Source organism: Dreissena polymorpha, chromosome 4 (assembly GCF_020536995.1).
Source record: "Dreissena polymorpha isolate Duluth1 chromosome 4, UMN_Dpol_1.0, whole genome shotgun sequence".
Taxonomy (NCBI): Eukaryota; Metazoa; Mollusca; class Bivalvia; order Myida; family Dreissenidae; genus Dreissena; species Dreissena polymorpha.
Genome location: NC_068358.1, coordinates 125,715,827 through 125,735,641, shown reverse-complemented (window position 1 = coordinate 125,735,641; position 19,815 = coordinate 125,715,827). Strand labels below are relative to the sequence as shown.

The 19,815-nt window shown below is 36.6% G+C and overlaps 1 protein-coding gene across 1 annotated transcript; it reads left to right on the top strand.

The window, feature by feature from the left end:
* Positions 1–8,091: 8,091 nt before the first annotated feature.
* On the top strand, positions 8,092–16,162 carry LOC127879770 (large neutral amino acids transporter small subunit 1-like). The gene is made up of 10 exons (XM_052426819.1): positions 8,092–8,932; positions 9,730–9,855; positions 12,387–12,486; positions 12,729–12,773; positions 13,003–13,126; positions 13,470–13,573; positions 14,131–14,227; positions 14,689–14,838; positions 15,276–15,453; positions 16,025–16,162. The coding sequence occupies exons 1-10, from the start codon at positions 8,368–8,370 to the stop codon at positions 16,093–16,095; spliced, it is 1,560 nt and encodes a 519-aa protein (XP_052282779.1). The 5' UTR covers positions 8,092–8,367; the 3' UTR covers positions 16,096–16,162.
* The last annotated feature ends 3,653 nt before the right edge of the window (positions 16,163–19,815 follow it).

Genomic DNA, 19,815 nt, shown 5'->3' with positions numbered 1-19,815 from the left:
ACCTGGCAAGTTGAATTTTACCTTGACCTTTGAATGACCTTGACTCTCAAGGTAAAATTATTAAATTTTGCTAAAATTGCCATAACTTCTTTATTTATGATTAGATTTGAATGATACTTTGACAAAACTACTCTTACCTGACATACCACAATAGACTCAACCCAAACAATCCCCCGTGCCCTCCCCCCCGAATCCCCCCCCTATTTTTTTTTTTTTGTTGTTTTATTTTTAAGATCATCTCACCAATGACCACCACAACCTCACACTATACCCCCCCACCCCCCACCCAATTTTTTTTTTTAAACGGTTAAAATAATAAAAATATTTTTATTATTTTATTTTTGAAATACCATCCAACCATCGCACCCAAGAATCCCCCTCCTGCACCCGCAAGGCGGTGCTCTTGTTATGATAAGTCTCTTCTTAACAAAAAATCCAATTTAGGCAGAAAGTGTCGTCCCTGATAAGCCTGTGCGGACTGCACAGGCTTATCTGGGACGACACTTTACGCACATGCATTATGCCCAGTTTTCTCAGAATGCAACTCAGGTTTATTTGGTGTTAGTCCTCAGCTGAGGTTCAGTCTAGATTACACACTAGCCTCTTTATAGCTGGAACATCTTTTTAGCTCTGCTGTTTTCGGAGAAAACCCAAGGTATTGTCATAGCCAGCTTGTCGTCTGGTGTCTGCCGTCCGCGTCGTGCTAAAACCATGACATTTGTCTCTAAAATCAAAGTGCTTCCACCTACAACTTTGAAACTTCATATGTAGATGCACCTGAATGAGTTCTACATGCCATACCCATTTTTGGGTCACTAGGTCAAAGGTCAAGGTCACTGTGACCTCTTAAAAAAAATAATTCTGACAAGCTTTCATTTATTCAAAACTGCACCTGCAGCCGAGTGTTGGCACCCTTTATGCGGTGCTCTTGTTTAAGTATCATTATGCAGTGACTTTTGTTCTTTGACATGCAATTATTTGTTTACATTTGTTAAGGTGTTAGACAATGAAATACTTGTACATATTTTGTGTTATGGATTTACATCCCCTGTGCTAATTGTTGATTTGAACATTTGTGTGTTTTCTAACAATGTTATTCGTTGTGTGAATGTTTTTGTTTTGTGTTTTGTTAAAATTCATCTCGTTTTATCCTTTTAAAAAGCAAATTCCTTATTATTCCTTCATCAAAATGCAATGTAGAAAATTTGTGCATATTGTGTGCCGGTTTTTATCAATCTGGTCTGTAACACCTTGGATGCTAGTAACGTTAGATTATTTTTGTAAAACGTTGTTTCGAGGGATTAGTGTGAAACCATTGTGTCGGCTGCAAGAGGAATATGACACCAAATGTAATGAACATTTCATCTCTTGTAGGTCTCCATGACGTGCTCATGCAATGCAAAATAGCGTTTGTTGTAAAAAAGCTCCAAACTTCCACACCACATACTTTTTGCTCAAAACATGACTGATATGTGAAGCTTGTTAATTTTTAGCACACCTGAGCACAATGTGCTCATGGTGAGCTTTTGTGACCGCCTTATGTCCGTCGTGTGTCGTCGGTTGTGCTTCGTGCAGCGTCAACATTTGCCTTGTTAACATTATGGAGGCCACATTTATTGTCTGATCTTCATAAAATGTGGTCAGAAGATTTATGCCAATTATATCTAGGACTAGTTTGAAAATGGTTACGGTTGATTGAAAAACATGGCAACCAGGGGGTTGGGCATTTTTCCTTAAATGGCTATAGTAAAACCTTGTTAACACTCTAGAGGCCACATTTTATGTCTGATCATCATGTAACTTTGTCAGAAGATTTGTCTTAATGATATCTTGGACAAGTTTGAAAATATTTCCGGTTGCTTGAAAAACAGGGCCGCCAGGGGCTGGGACATTTTTCCTTATATGGCTATAGTAAAACCTTGTTAAAACTATAGAGGCCACATTTATTTCTGATCTTCATGAAACTAGGTCAGAAAAGGATATCTTTCAAGAGTTTGAAAATGGTTCTGGTCTGTTGAAAAACATCAGCCAGTGGCCGGGAATTTATCCTTATACCATTATGGCTTTAGTAAAACCTTGTTAACACTCTAGAAGCCATATTTATTGTCCGATCATCATGAAACTTGGTCAGAAGATTTGTCCCAATGATATCTTAGACGAGTTTGAACATGGTTCTGGTTTGTTGAAAAGCATGGCCACCAGGGGGCTGGGCATTTTTCCTTATATGGCATTAGTAAAAACTTGTTAATTATCTAAAAGTCACATTAATTGTCCAATCTTAATGAAACTTGGTCAGAACATTTGTTTTAATGATACCTTGGATGAGTTTGAAAATGGCCACCAAGGAGTGGGGAATTTATCTGTATATGGCTATAATATCAGGGTTCCCAGCCAACCTAGAAATCAGGGAAAGCCTGGAAAAAGACTTTCACTTTTTCCAGTCAGGGAAAAGTCAGGGAATTTTGGGGAAAGTTCCTGAAATCATAAAAAATCAGGGAATTTTGTTTGGTCAGACTTTCCAGACTTATGTCGAGAAGTCCATATAATTAAAACAGCAAATCAATTCCTCTGCATGGCTATGGTGGCTTTGTAGTATACATGTAGCTTAGTTATGTCTGCAACTGCTATTTATTGAGGGTGTCTAAAACAAGAAATAGGTCGAAACTATGATCCTGGAATTGTTATTTTTCATGAGGGAAAAATTAGGGATTCTTGTTCATACAAAAAGCAGGGAACCCTGAATATAGTAAAACCTTGTTAGCACTCTAAAAGTTACATTTATACTTCAGTCTTCATGAAACTTGGTCAGGGTCAGAGCATTTGTTCTAATGATACCAGTATCTCGGGCTGCACAGAACTGGTCAGGTCCTTTGTATTTGAGGTGAGCGACTGTGGACCTTTCAGGCCCTCTTGTTTAGAGATTGAGCTTTGACAATACATGTTTAGAGGTTGATCAGTTACCTTTATATTTTGTTGTTTTAGCAAATGTTCCAATATGTTTAGTTTTTTAATTACATTAAAAGATTCGGACGCTAAGCAATGTTGTGTTTGTTTTTAGCTCACCTGAGCACAACGTGCTCATGGTGAGCTTTTATGATCGCCTTTTGTCCATCGTGCGTTGTCCGTTGTGCGACGTCAACATTTGCCTTGTTCACTCTGTAGAGGCCACATTTATTGACCAATCTTCATAAAATTTGGTCAGAGTATTGGTTTCAATGATATCTTGGATGAGTTTGAAAATGGTTACGTTTGCTTGAAAAACATGGCTGCCAAGGGGCGGGTCATTTTTCCTTATATGGCTTTAGTAAAATCTTGTTAACACTCTAAAGGCCACATTTATTGTCTGATCTTCATGAAACTTGGTCAGAAGATTCATCCCAATAATATCTTGGAAGAGTTCGAAAATGATGCCCGTTGATTGAAAAACATGGCCGCCAGGGGACGGGGCATTTTTCCTTATATGGCTATAGTAAAACCTTGTTAACACTCTAGAGGCCACATTTATTGTCCAATCTTGATGAAAAATGGTCAGAAGATTTGTCTTAATGATATCTTGGATGAGTTCGAAAATGGTTACGTTTGCTTAAATAACATGGCCCCCAAGTGGCGGGGCATTTTTCCTTATATGGCTATACAAGGCTATAGTAAAATCTTGTTAACACTCTAGAGGCCACATTTATAGTCCGATCTTCATGAAACTTGGTCAGAAGATTCATCCCAACAATATCTTGGACGAGTTCAAAAATGATGCCGGTTGGTTGAAAAACATGGCCACCACAGGGGATTTTTTCCTTATATGCCTATTGTAAAACCTTGTTAACATTCTAGAGGTCACATTTATTTTCCGATCATCATGAAACTTGGTCAGATTTGTCCCAATGATATCTTGGATGAGTTCGAAAATGGTTTTGGTTGCTTTAAAAACATGGTCACCAGGGGCGGGGCATTTTTCCTTATATGGCTATAGTAAAACCTTGTTAAACTCTAGAGGCCACATTTATTGTCCAATCTTCATGAAATTTGGTCAGAAGATTGGTCTCAATGATATCTTGGATGAGTTCGAAAATAATTATGTTTGCTTGAAAAAAATGGCTTCCAAGGGGCGGGGCATTTTTCCTTATATGCCTATAGTAAAATCTTGTTAACACTCTAGAGGCCACATTTACTGTCCGATCTTCATGAAACTTGGTCAGAAGATTCATCCCGATAATATCTTGGATGAGTTCAAAAATGATGCCGGTTGGTTGAAAAACATGGCTGCCAGGGGGCGGGGCATTTTTCCTTATATGGCTATAGCAAAACCTTGTTAACACTCTAGAGGCCACATTTATTTTTCGATCTTCGTGAAACTTGGTCAGAAAATTTGTCCCAATAATATCTTGTTATCTCAGGTGAGCGACTTTGGGACTTTTAGGCCCTCTTGTTTGAAACTATTGTTTACTAGTTTTATATGGCATAAGACCCATTTTCGTGTGAGCAAATCGTACGCTTAAATCATCCACATCTTTCAATTAAGGCCACCACTTTCAAATTGTGACGGAGACAACGGAATATTTCTGGAACAACAAAAAACAGTCGGATAAAGCCAATTTAATTTCTTTGATGTCTTTCACAAAGAGACCGGACAAAATCACCAATTACCATACAGAATGTGTCTCCGCCTTAGCGAGAGATTGAGTTGAATTGCTGAAGCTGCAATCGATGTAACATTTTCATTCCGAATATGTGGTCTTCTATTTCTGCTGGAAGACTTGGAAAATTACACCGCGGTGGAGTCGGTGGAGTTTAAACTTTTCGTGTCGTTTGATGTTATTAAGGAATCAGGTGGGTCCGAAATAAAATGGAAGTACACATATTTTACTTGAATGGTGTGATTTTTGTATGAAACAAACGCCATATCTTCGGTAGATGACAATCAATGTCGATACAGCATATACGTTAGTTGTGGCGAATACGTGCTATTATAAGTGTTTAAGGTTTAATTAGGATCTCAAATTGATATCAAATTAATTTGAATTGACATTGGCGCAGTGTATTCAGAAAATCATTCTTTAATTGTAACTGTTTGTGTTCCGGCATTGCACAAGGATTTGGTGTAAATTAAGCAACAATGGAGTGTACAATTATTTGAAAAAGAAATTAGCTAATACACACGCATTCACCAGTAAAATGGATCTGAATTTGTGAAATATATATACCCATGCGGAAATTCGGTATTGTTACTGCCGAACAAGTACATTTAAAAAATGATAAATTGCTGTTATGAAAATTAATATATATTTTAAACTACGTAACACCCATATAAACTGAAATAACGTATTTGGTTTAATTCAAAATGTAATGGTAAATATATAGGGATTACCAAAAATTTACAATCATAACCTTTGGACAAACGATTATTTGTTGTATCCACAAAAGACTTGTAAGGTACTCTTCTAATTACAAATACGAAATAAATATGATAATTTTGAAACTTATATAACACTTAAATATTTATATGGCGATGACAAACTTACATTTTATGAACTTGTATACATTTCAATGTGCCTTTCGATTGTTTGTCATATAAATATGTCAGTATGATACCGATGTTATCATGATCATGTTTACTATTTCTTTAAAATGAGGAGACGATGTGAATGAACAAACGGACTTTGATTCGGCAGCATTAATCTCGTTGAAGGATGTCGTCTGAGGAAGGTTACTAGGCCCTGTCACGTCACTATCAAATCACGACATACACCAACACGTCTGGGTTACGTTGAGGTTCACACTGTGTACACTAGTTGACCTCGTGCAGGGGGGCGGTCTCTCTGTGGACTCCGTGAGATTCAAATTCATGGATTATTAACATCAGTTCAATATCAATCGACGCGTTGTCATAATCTGTCGTAGGTTGTCGCGGTAGTTGTCGCGTAAAGTAACATAAATACTCAACATTAACGATTATTTCGCAAAACTGTAAAAGTCGTTTATATTTTTGTGGCACAATATTTCCCATTTTAATTTCGTGCAACGATATCTATTCATACGACGCACGAACACGTACTAACATTGTGCATGAACATGTGTTAAAATATTGTCCCACACAAAAAAGCATTTGTATCGTGTTACTTTTATGTTACCAGACTAAATCAAGCGTTGAAATTTTGGTTATTGCGATAAGGAACATTGATTTGTATGTTAATGTATTAAAGTGATATTATGCGCATCTAACAATATATGCTATGTTTATAGGTGCATATCGCAACAGTTGTTAGTTTGTGGCGTTTTCACTTCATATACACTTATATTTGTTAATGCAGCATCAAAATACTTAGACAATATCCCGGAGAAAAAGAGAAAAATAATGCATTTGAATATCAACCGTACTTTCGTTTTGACAACTGACGACAGAAATGATTCGATTTACGATGTGAATATTAATTTAGTTTTAGTGCAGATTCGTTCATACGACACGCGAACACTTACTCCGATCCTAAAAAAAGACAGTTCCGCTCGGCTTAGAGGACTGTACAGTCATGTAAAATATCGAATATAATATATATTTTTTATAAACAACTGGTAGCAAGATAAGTTGCAGAAAATTGGTCAGTTACCATATGATTTTAACTAACTCTTTTGATATGTTAATTCTTTTCAGCTCAATTCAACCGTGAAAAATGCGCATAATATCACTTTCACTTTAATTTTCGAAAAATTGTTCGAAATAATCGTTGATTTCGAGTTTTTACGGGCTGTTAATTCCCACTGGAATCGTAACTGAACCGTTGGACAAGCAGAGTAATTTGCACATTGTACGTAGCAAAACGTACACTAAAAATAATATTATATCGCGAAATATCTTTCATAACATCAGTCCCGATTTATTACGATTAAATAGACAGGTCATGATTGCCGCATAGCTTGTTGCAATAATAATCCAGAAAGAAAAGATTGCCCTTTTATTTTTCGACGATTTCGAAAAAATCACGAATGCTGGGAACATGTGGCTTTTGACGGTCGATAGGGGTAAGAACCAGTACTATTATTGAGCCAGAAATACAGATGCTAGCACAGACATTTTAACGCTTTACCAAAGACTTCATAAATCGTTGACGATCGTAGACAAAGTCTTAAATGCGAACAAGGCTTATCATGCTGATACATAAAGATGATCAGATGCTTTTTCTCTGACTTACACTTTTAAATTAAATAGTAACACAGTTAGTGCAACAATCTCCAGCACCTGATTCAAGTCTCTTTTATCTCACAAATAATCGTTATTGGTTATCTTGAATATTGTTTCATTGACGCAAATCGTGAATCTCTAGTTATGATCTACTTGAATGACGTAAAGAACGCTGAACATCGAACCTGGTTGATGGTAGAAAACGGGAGCAAAAATTATGCCATAAAGAAACATCGAACTACTTGAGGTATAACGGGGGCCATTGGGACTTCGATAGATATTTTCTCTCCCCAATGTTGCTTTATAACTTGCAACTAATAAGTAATTTTGTTTACAGGAAGGACAATTTTGATATTATCTATTTTAAGATTGATTGTTCTATTTTTTATTATAAGGGAAAATGTATACTTACTTTTTACTCTAAATAAAAGTTTTCTTGTCTGTGATCATCCATACGTTAGTTGAATCTGCCGTTACCATTTTACAATATTTTACATGAACTAATCCTTTTTTCCGTCATTACAAGATCATTTGTAATAGAAGCACGCCGGAATAGCCCGTTTATGATTGTTACATTATTTTTCATGCATTTTACTCTGTTACCAGCGCCTTTATATATATTAATGCATATTTTAAAAACATTTTTAACTATCATTGTATTACTATATGAAATGTATTATTTAGCCATGTTCCTGTATAGAACAACGCTTTTAACTGGAATGCCTTTTGAAGTTGTTCTACAATACATAGTCGTTGGGTATTGGAATGAACACCCTTGTAACACGTGTCTTCACAAACCTGACTTCTTATCTGATGCAACGTACTGCAAATTTATTTCGGTTGTAAAATAGTTTATCGGTTATCTTGTTTGATCAATACCATACGATATCGGCGGTTTAAAAATATTTCGTCATTTATAGCGCAACCGTCCAGAGGCAGCTTAAGCAACATTTTCAAGCTGATTAAATCACATACTAAAGCCCGGTACACAGCTGTTTTCTGCAAAGTTCCTGCTCGAGCTGAAGTTTAAGTTTCGACCCCTTTGGTGCGCCATAGTTTTCTGTGTGTGACAATATTAGATTATATCATTATCAATACATAATGACTTCAACATTCGATAGTGCTACCCACGAATAAGATGACACATGGGATAAAATAAGTTATACTGGATTTGGCTTACTTTATGTCAGTTTGCAATGCATCAAGAAGTAGGACAACCGACGTGCCGACGGAACGGGACGACGTCGTCAGACAGCGGGTGCGTAAACACTAACAATACAAATGGCTGTCGCGCGGTCACAAATGACTTGAAGGCGCTAAAATCAAATGGAGAAGACAAAGTGGAAACTGTTGTGAAATTGAAGAAACAGATTAGCCTGTTGCAATCTGTGGCAATTATAGTCGGAATAATAATTGGATCTGGGATTTTTGTGTCTCCCGTCGGTATACTGACTAATGTAAAATCCGTCGGCATGTCGTGTGTAATGTGGGCTGTGTGCGGACTGTTTTCCGGCCTGTGCGCGCTCTGTTACGCCGAGCTGGGAGCTAGCATACCGCAATCAGGCGGCGAATACATTTACATAAAACGCGCCTTCGGGGACTTCCCAGGGTTTTTGTGTCTATGGATAAATTTCATTATTATCTGCCCCGTCGGCATCGCCGCGTCTTCGTTGATTTTTGCGACATATGTCCTCAAGCCGCTGTTTCCGGACTGCGAGCCGCCGGCGTCGGCACTTAGACTTCTTGCGGCTTTGATAGTCAGTGAGTATTCTCCTTTGTTTTAATTCTGTTTATTGATATTTAGATTGTCGTTGATCCTATTTGAATTACAAATGCGTCAAGAGACGTCAGTAGCGCTTAATTGGTCGTTGTCGGCCCAGGTACTACCGGTACTCAAAAGTACCTCGGGTACCATAAGTATATTACATGATACACCGGGTACGGGAAACAGGCTTAAAGGAAAATACGCATAAAGACACCCGGCTTTACTACGAGGTTCTGTGTAGTATATTTTCCGTACCCGGGTACTTAATAGTTTACCGGTACTTAAGAGTTCCCCAGATACTGATATTTTTTGTGATATTCAACCAAATGTGTTCTTAAGTCTATAACATGAGCTTAGCCTTACTATAAAGTTGTATGTTCACAAGTTTATCGTCTTATCAAAGTGGCTGAAATATACAAGTTCACCGTGAAAATTTGCTAAAATATTTTTTTTAACCAGAAAAACTTCTAATCTATCAAAACAATCGTATGTTGTGCCTTTCGCGTATTTAGATTTCTTTTGTAAAAATACTCAATTATGATAAGGTTATGTCAAGTACTAAGTTAGAATTTTTTCTCGAATATAACAGATATCCACCGATGTGTCAGACGCGATTCCTTGACTTCCTTGATTTCATTTTGACTCCTTTACTTGCCAACCAAAGACGGTTTTATAGTTATTATTCTGTGTAATTGTGTATTGCCCAGCTTTATTTATTAATTTTTGAATTGCGTCGCGTTTTTATCAATCAGAGACATTCTCTTTTCTAATGACGTGCTGCGCCGTGTTTCAGCCCTCCTGGTCAGTTTAAACTGTGTCAACGTGAACTGGTCAGCCAAGTTCCAAGTGGTGATCACCTCCTGTAAACTGTGCGCGCTCTTCATGATCATTATCATCGGCTTTATATGGATCGGTAAAGGTAAGACAGCAGGGATCTCAGTGTGTCCGTACATTGTTTTGCAACTAAACCAACCCACTTAGTTCAATTTAAAATTTAATTTGAAAACAGCGAAATTTGGAAGTTAACTAACATTTATTGCGCAATTTAAAAAAAACAAGTAATGTGTATAACGGAAGTATGGTCTGGCAAAACTGATATTGCAGAGAATGCGTACAAATGGTAATGCATAGATAAAGTGTAAACGAGCCCTATACACATAGCTCTCGTTAAAATGTAATAAATATATGGTCATATAGTAGGGAATGCATGAATATGGTAAATGATAACATAGTTGGACCCTAAGTAGATAATGCAAACACTTGGTCGATGATAACTTACTAGTACAATAGTAACACATAAAATACATATTTCAAAGGTATGCATACATACGGTTAATGATCGCATACTAGTACTATAGGCAGATAATGCAAATAAATGGTCAATGATAATAATCATAAATACACTATGAAGAGACTTGCACACATATGGTTGGGTGTACATACATGCTGGTCAGTGATACCATAGTAGTATACTAAGATGAGAATGCATAAATATGGTCAGTGATACCATAGTAGTATACTAAGATGAGAATGCATAAATATGGTCAGTGATAACATAGTAGTATACTAAGATGAGAATGCATAAATATGGTCAGTGATAACATAGTAGTATACTAAGATGAGAATGCATAAATATTGTCAGTGATAACATAGTAGTATACTAAGATGAGAATGCATAAATATGGTCAGTGATAACATAGTAGTATACTAAGATGAGAATGCATAAATTTTGTAAGTGATAACATAGAAGTATACAAAGACGAGAATGCATAAATGTTGTCAGTGATAACATAGTATACTACGACGAGAATGCATAAATATTGTCAGTGATAACATAGTAGTATACAAAGACGAGAATGCATAAATATTGTCAGTGATAACATAGTAGTAAACTAAGACGAGAATGCATAAATATTGTCAGTGATAACATAGTAGTAAACTAAGACGAGAATGCATACATATTGTCAGTGATAACATAGTAGTATACAAATTAGAGATACGATAAAGTGATACAAACATTATATTATGGTCAATGATGACTTATACGTGCACTACGTAGAGAATGAATACACATGGTCACGGCATGTACCCATATTACCGTGGAATGGATAACTATTGCCATGTCCAAATAAATTTGGCCATTTACTACATAGGACATACATTCAGTAAGGTAACAGACAAAAGTTTCAAACTTATGTATTCATTACCTTGCAATAAATGAGCAATATACGGAGAGCTGTATAGTCTTCGTATCTATTTGTGTCGCGGAATTTCAGTGAAATTTTTATCGCCTTTGAACGCCAGAGCCATTAATGGAAATCCGCTCCGCTATTGATTTGGCATTAAAAGAAATTAGAAACTGTCACAAAAGAAAGCACACATCGTGATTTATGCATATCTTATAGGCACGATGTCGCATGGCAAACTATTAATTCTTGCAGCAACTCACTGTTGCAGAAACTGGAAGTCTCCATTAGTTTGGTGTGTTGGTTTGCTATCTGCATATTTATTAAAGACGACTACTTCGAAATATTTCGTCGTTGCTGTCCAACGCACTCTGTAACCTTTGTAAATGTTCAGTGAAATATCAAACATGGAATTTCTTGTGCGTGAACTGTCTAATAAATGCGTAAACTGAGGAAAATAGAAGTTCCGTATTGTCTCCATTTTGTGCAGATGTATTCCTATGACACATATGCATAGACATAAGGGTCTGTAACAAATAAGAGTAAACGCATCTGTATTTTATAATTGTGTACAAAATGTATTGTAAGTACTGGTCGATTTTTGCGCCAGTAAGAAAATAACATATTCTTAAAATATTGCCAGAAAAAGTCGAACAAATACGTACGAATCAATCAGCTTACAAAAATCTAAAAGCCGATTGTCGTTTTACAAGACATTTCTGTTTTATGTTGATAAACGTGTACCATTAGGCATTCGATCGAACTACTGCTGTATAAATTATTTACCAGTTCGTATTCGAAACTCACCAGTCTTGTTAGCGCATTAGTTTTAAGACAAAACTTACATTGATGAGAATTTTTTTATATATAAAAGTGATAATCAGCGTATTTGTGAAAACAAAAAAGTGAAGCTGTAACTGTTGAGGTAAATAAATATGAATCTTACAAATCTCTTCTGGGATTTGAACCTGTTCTGTTCACCAAAGCGTAAATTAAATTTGTTCATTCTGTCATTCACCCCAAACAAGAGAGGAAGCGTCTGTTAAGGTTGATTTCTCTTAAATAAACCTATGGAACGTATGGATTTGCTTTAAGGGTGATGTTAGTTTTTGATTTCGAAAACAATATTGCCACCGGATGCTGAAAAAATGTCACGGCCTGGGTAAAACATCATCTCCGAAATAATATTAACAGTGTTTAAAAAACAATTATTGTAATACCGACGCGCAATTTTTGTGAAGTAATTCTGTTTGGTCTTCTGCAGGTGACGTGGACAATTTCAAAGACTCGTTCACGGACAGCGACTTCAGCGCCGGCTCCATCGCCATAGCGTTCTATTCTGGCTTCTGGGCGTTCGGAGGATGGTAGGCTTCATCATCATCATCATCATCATCATCATCATCATCATCATCATCATCATCATCATCATCATCATCATCATCGTCGTCATCGTCATCATCGTCGTCATCATCGTCATCATCGTCATCATCGTCACCAACGTCACCATCGTCACCATCGTCATCATCGTCATCATCGTCATCGTCATCATCATCGTCATCATCATTATCATCATCATAGCACACTGATTTCGATGATTTTGTTACAGGAGCTACCTGAATTTCCTGACGGAGGAGCTTATAGAGCCACACAAGTAAGTGTCACATTGGCATTGACATCCAACGTGCTTACTTGACTGTCAAAGAGCTCACCACTATGTTAGATCTATGTAGGACCTTTGTTTTAATTGCCCTTGTTTTAGCACTAGCAAAGTTTTGAATTAGCACTTTATACACGAATTCACCAATGGACTATACTAAATCACATATTGATCGTGTGTTATATATACGATAACATATACGTCATTGGACATGCCTTTTCAGGAATCTCCCACGTGCTATAGTGATTTCGATCACCATAGTGACGGTCGTGTATCTGGTTGCCAATATCGCTTACTTCGCCGTCCTCACGCCGTCGGAAATGCTGGCGTCGTCGGCGGTCGCGGTGGTGCGTGCACTTGTACTTGTAGACGTATACTAGTTTAACTGTGAAGAATTGTTGTCGGCGTCTGAACATGCACGTGTTACATTAGAGATTATGAAAAAAAACTGTATGCGATATATTGTAGTCGGGAAATGTAGCACTTCTTTTGATAAAAATAATCTTTTTATATAATCAACTTTTATGAAATAAAGACTGATATTGGATTCATCAGGAAATGGAAACCAACCAATACTTATCACAGATGGAAGTGTATTGCATGTATGACGCTTCGAAATTTATATCGTTATGGTGATATTTATTACGAATTAATCGATATTTATTACGACGGACCCATGGTTGGTTTCAGACGTTCTCGGACCAGACTTTCCCGCTTTTGTCCTCGGTAACACCCGTCCTGATAGCGGTGTCGGTGATGGGGTCGATCAACGGCAACTCCCTCTCCATGTCCAGGTTCGAGCATTCGGTGTGCACTGGCTGTGCCGGTGGTTTATTTTTGACGATTTTACGTTTGAATTTTATTTAGCGTTGTTTATCGGTCAATAAACGACGTGATTTTAATTTTAGTTTAGATTGTCTTATGAAATAAACCACGAGGATATTAACACGATAGGTTCACTAGTGATAGCCTGGCATCTCAACAATACAGTGTTGTTGGTAATTTGCCGATGAAAAAAATATATTCGGGCAGTTTTTCGATTCGTATTAGATTTGGTGACTGTTTTTTTTTTCTTGGCAATATAAAAGAGAATACTAATTTTCTAGTTCGATGATTAATTCGTTGCTGTAAGTCAGAATGCACAGGTACGTCCACCTAAAGGCTATAGACGATACTATGAGTCTATGACGTCACGAAACATAATCGGGTGATTTCTATAACTGAAATTTTTAATACAAACTCGAATAAGCTGCATTTTAATCCCGTCCCATAAAATTTAAGGGTGGGGTGTAGGGGGGTGGGGTAGCTTTCAAAGCGCATTTTAAAACGAACAATTTATTCCTACTTTCAGACTGTTCATGACCGGAGCTGAACAGAATCATCTTCCCGGAATCATCTCCATGATCCACGTCAAGCAACTCACACCAGCACCATCGCTCGTAGTCATTGTAAGAAACAGACTTTTAAAGGGACCTGTTCAGATATAATAGTCTTATGTTATAATATGTTGCTCATAATACATACGTACTGGTATATGACAATTTTTATCGACATACCTATTATAATAGCTGTATTCTATTGAATATGTCAGCTGCTCCCTAAAGAACGCAGTTTTCGTTTGGTAAAATACGAATCTGCCAACATCATCTCCTGGTCAGAGATCTGTATTTTAAATGATGCGTGATATTTTCAAACAGGTACACCTGGGTACAATTGAAACATTGTCGCCGTTATACTATTCGAAAAATTTCTACCGCTTATCACATTCAACATTTCTATACGTAAACAATAAAATATGTTCATCAGCTTAAAATTCGAATATTTCTGCCTGTTAATGGTGAAATTGCTGTCTGATAAAATTCAAACTTTTCCGCCTGGGTTTTATTCTCACACACCTCTTTCGTCTCAGATGGCGCTGACCCTACTGATGCAGAGTTTCGAGGAGATCTTCTACCTGATAGAGCTCATGGGCTTCGGCTTCTCCGTCGTGCTCACGTGCGTGTTCGCGGGTCAGATCTACCTGAGGTACCGGGAACCAGAGCTTGCCAGGCCGATAAAGGTGAGACTGAGACATGCTATAAAAATTGTTTATACAAAATATTTTATTGTCTTTTGTCCCCCGTACGTCGTCAAATTGACACTATTACCGCTGTCCCGCATTTAGAGCAAAATCTTCATGAAACTTAATTTGAACATTTGTCAAACACATTAGAGACTAGTCACCAGGCTTAATTAATTACGAGCGCTTGTAAAAGTCCATTTTGCGTATTTGTTGTGAAACTTAAATGTTTATTTTTTTAGTACCTCAGATAATCTACAAGGATTATTCGAATTTTTATATCTTGATCATGACATTACAAATACGACAATAATCTTCATGTTTGAGCATAACGTATAGTCTTTTTATGTGAAAAAAAACAGATTTGTGGAAAATACCTTTATACAATTGCTTGATGGCAGTTTTATTTATTATGACGTAAATGATGCTGATTTAAGCTACCGATCGCCTTACCCGTGTGTCTACTCGGCGCCAGTCTAGTTATCCTCACACTCACCGTGTATCAGAAGCCAAACGAGAGTCTGCTGGGAATTCTCTTCATTGCCACCGGGGCTCCAGTCTATGTGGTGTTCGTTTACTGGGAGAACAAACCACAGCTCGTGCAGCGAAAAATCAGTAAGAACTCTTCTTTTATAAGCGACAATTTAATTTAATAAAAATGCGACGTTCGATCGGCTATTTACAATGTAGCGATTGGAAGCACTTTATTTATTTATTATTATCGTTTCATTGGTCTAGTGGTAAGGGCATTCGCCTATGGAGAGAGAGATCGTAGGTTCCTACCCCACACGGGTTTACATGGTGGGTTGCCTACCAAGAAACTTGTTTAATAGAATGGTACCGATTGTTTACTTGCCAAGCGCCCTAACTAAAAGGATGAAAATCGGAGTAAAAATGTTCTCAGTAAAAGTGTGCCAGAAGTTAAAACTGGCTGGCCTTCAATCGAGAGGGGTAACACTGTAATGAATAAGTACTACACTTCTACTTTACTTAACTTTTGGAGAAGTGCTTTCATTTTCCCCTTTTTTCCAATGCTCAATGACGACTGTTATTCATATTCTGTTTCAACCTGTCTGTTTTTGATGTTTTTGTGTTCTATGCCATCATTTGGAAATACAGACTCATTTGAAAAATGCAGACATGTTCAATTTTTGAAAATCACTGCAAGTGTTTTGTCTTCTTTCAGGAAGCTTCATGGTGCTGTTGCAGAAGATGCTGTTCGTCTGTCCGTCCGATGCGAAATCTGTTCAACTATAGACTAAGAATTCCTGTAGTTTCTTGCTGTGCTGATATGTTATCTTTTAATTAAATTATTTGAAGATTATGCAGAAAGTATGTGTTACCATTGTACATTGTTATTGCTTCGCCCCATGTCTTAAACATTGCTAAGAATTTTAATCAAAATTCAAAAAAGTTTGTTTCAAAATCGTATTTTTAGTACAATTACTGAAGGAATCACTTTCAATTTTAAGTTTATCCCTTCCCACTCAGAAGCAAAGTGAATATGGCTATCTGAAAAAAACGCATAAAACCTGAACAGCCTGCGAGTAACTCGCAGTCTGTTAATGTTTTATGCTGTTTGCTGCTTATCATAATGTAGGGGTTGGAAATGAGGCCTTTAAAATTTGAAGTAAGAAAAGTCTTTCATTTTATTTAACTTTCTAAAGGACCATACATGCGTCAAAATACGTATTTAAGGGGTAGAGGGTTAACCACCTTTGCAGTACAAAGTTACACGTAACCAAGCATCTAACAATAAATAAAATGTGCAGAGCTGTTTGACAAGTTTTAACAGGTGCTTGACGACAAAACATAATGTTTTAAACGAAATACTTGTGAATTGCTATTTTTTGTGTATACCAATAGCCCCACAGACAAATATGGACAAGTTAAGGGTTCATCTTGCAAGTCAATCATAGTACATGATCGACTTTAAAAAGGACATAGTATATGTTCACATTAAAATAACCTAATTTCAATAAAAAGGTATACTGGAGAAACAGGAAAATGTATAACAATACACTAATTCGCCATGACAATTAATCAATGCATCAAAGCATATGTAATTATCATTGCGATGAGCACCAAAATAACCCAAAAGTGCTGATAATCTAAAATAATCTAAAAACATGGACATCGTGGATGTTTCTAGGCAATTTGACATTTATGCTGGTGAAAACACCTGACATATGATGACATAAAATATCTTGTAATATTACTCAAGACGTACCGGTATACAAATCATTACAATTAAATTATAAATCACATTATTTCAATGAAGCAGGAAATAATACTTGTTAGTGATAACTCTCGATTTCGTGTTTTTTTCACTCAATCATACTATGTTTAAACCATGAAACAGACTTTATTTAGAATCGTCACGTCATCCGAAATGAATACATGTGTGCTTTGGAGCGCAACATATGCAAAACACATTGTAAGTTTTGACTAGAAAGACGTGTTGTGCTAGACAAATCGTAGAATTAATGAATCGTACAGCATCATTAGAAAGTGTTACGGAATATTTGATCTGGTGTGGAAAACAGTAGGACATAGATGTAAATAAATGGTTTGATAGAGTGAAGGTATACTCAACCTGGCTGAAGGTAAGATTATGTTTTTGTGAAAAAATCACACGTGGCCTGTACATTTACACTGTTGCAGTGTTCCCGATATACCTATTACTTATCTTGTTCATGTTGAGCAAGGATGCAAACATTGGTCCCATCGTTTACGCAATTATTGATGGATTTTAAAGAAATGCTGTTTGATGATTGATTTCTGTCTGTCGGTCGTCGGGAATTTAATTATTCTGCCTTTTTGGTTCAAACCGTTTTTCAGTTCTTTTGGTCACGACCCTTGCCACCGTAACAATGTTAACTCCAAAACGTAAATCCTATTGATCCCCCAAAATTACAGGAATAAAAAAATCTCAATCAGAGTTATTAATTTTTGTTGCGTCGGTGTTAACGGTTGATTCCGTCAAGTCTCTCAAGTCTATGTCCGATCAGTCTTTCTATACGGTCGATAGCGGTCAATATTGTCCAGTGTAAATCTATCGTCGGCGTATTTCTTCAGGTTCGTCCGTGCCCGTAAATAAGTTAATTTGTCGAAATTATATTGTCGTCAAGCGTTCGGTGTAATCGAGTGAGTTATTTTTTCGGAGAAAAAATAAATGCCAAATACATTACCTACATTTGATCCAAACTTATACAAAACTTGCAACTGTTCGGATACTGTATATATTTTCATACTATCGCTAACCAAAAAGGTATCCTTAAAAGAAGATAGCCTAACAATTTCCGCTGGATAAGAAGTGTCCAGATTTATACAAATAGCTACGGATGTCTGAGGCTAAGCAATAAAGTAATTGTAAGTGTGCAGTTCTTTAAAAATAATAAAAAATATAGTTTGAATCCGCAGTTTAAGTGAGATTTAACAGTTCGACTGGTCATAGATTAGCCCCTCTCAGTCTCTAGTTGAATTAAATTTTACCGTTGTTCCCCAAACTCCTACATAAGTTGTTCCTCTTGGCAACGGGATATATTCGTCTTAGCAGGCCAAAGTCGACATTCACCTTCCAGAAGAGCTCGATACACTTAACCTGTATTGCTTCCAAAGTTTGGCAAGCCCTGTCGGTGTTTGAACGAATCAAAAAAATAAGTGTATCCTAAAAAAATAAGTTGTATAAATTGTAAATGAAGGTGTTCTTTTACTGAATAAGGCTTTTATTTCCAACGTTTTAAATGCTGTATAATGACAAAACAATCTCTTTGAAATATATTTTTTTCAAAATGTAAAAGTTCAATTTGCTTAGATGACCCTATTAACGAATTTCAGGGTGGGCACCACAACAGGGTCGGTCGAATGAGTAGAAACAAACAAGGTTTATGCCTTACACAAACTTGTAATTCGACTTGAACGTTTCAGTGTTCCCATTTTTAACATTCAAAGCGCATATTCAAAGGTAACTCAAATGGCTTTTAGATTGCGCAGTGATACTATACTCACTTCTTACCTAAGCGGTATTGTTTCATTGAGGCTAATCGAAATATTCACCTTTTATTTAAAAGTAAGAGTTTTGGTCAAAAGGAAATGCAATGCCAATTACTTTATCATTTAAGAAGACCTTGATTAAATAAATGCAATACCTGATCATAGCATTAAACAATCGATTTGTGGTTCGCTTCATAGTTATTGTCCCCTACCGGTTTCACCGGAGGGGACTTATGGTTTGCGCTCTGTGCGTCTGTGAGTCTGTCTGTGAGTCTGTCTGTCACACTTTTCTGGATCCTGCGATAACTTTAAAAGTTCTACATATTTTTCATGAAACTTGAAACATGGTCAGATGACAATATGGAGATTATGCATGTCTTTTCATTTTGTTCCTACGTCAAGAATTCTGGTTGCTATGGCAACAACTATTTAAAAAAAATCTGACAATGGTGGAGCCGGTGGAGGACATATATTGCTTGGCAATAGTCTTGTTCATGGTTACTCACATATTGGTTGTTTTTTAAACGCAGTTTTCGGAAGACCAAGTCTTCAACAGATCGTGTCAATAGTTTGTTCTTCAAACAATGTTGAAGTAAACTAATTCGCACAATAGACGGGATTAAAAAAAATATCAGGCAATTGTTATTGTTTATCTCATTAAAAAAATGAATTTAAATCCAAATTAGAAACTTAAAAATCAACGAATCTAATAAACATATTCTATGCTCGGGCCATTTAGGACGGAGCGAGTATCACGGGGCTACACAGCAGTTGGCAATGAAGGGGGCAATTTCATTTTTTTTCCTTTGAAGATGAGATGGTTAAAACAAAAGGCTTCTGCTTGCCAGATAACTGCATTTGTCAAAATTTATCAGAAATATTCGATATAACTAAGTTGTTAGGCGGATGGGTTAAATGTGCCACCATAGTGACACGATTTCTTTTTCGAAAACATATTTTGTTACGGTAAATTTTAATCGC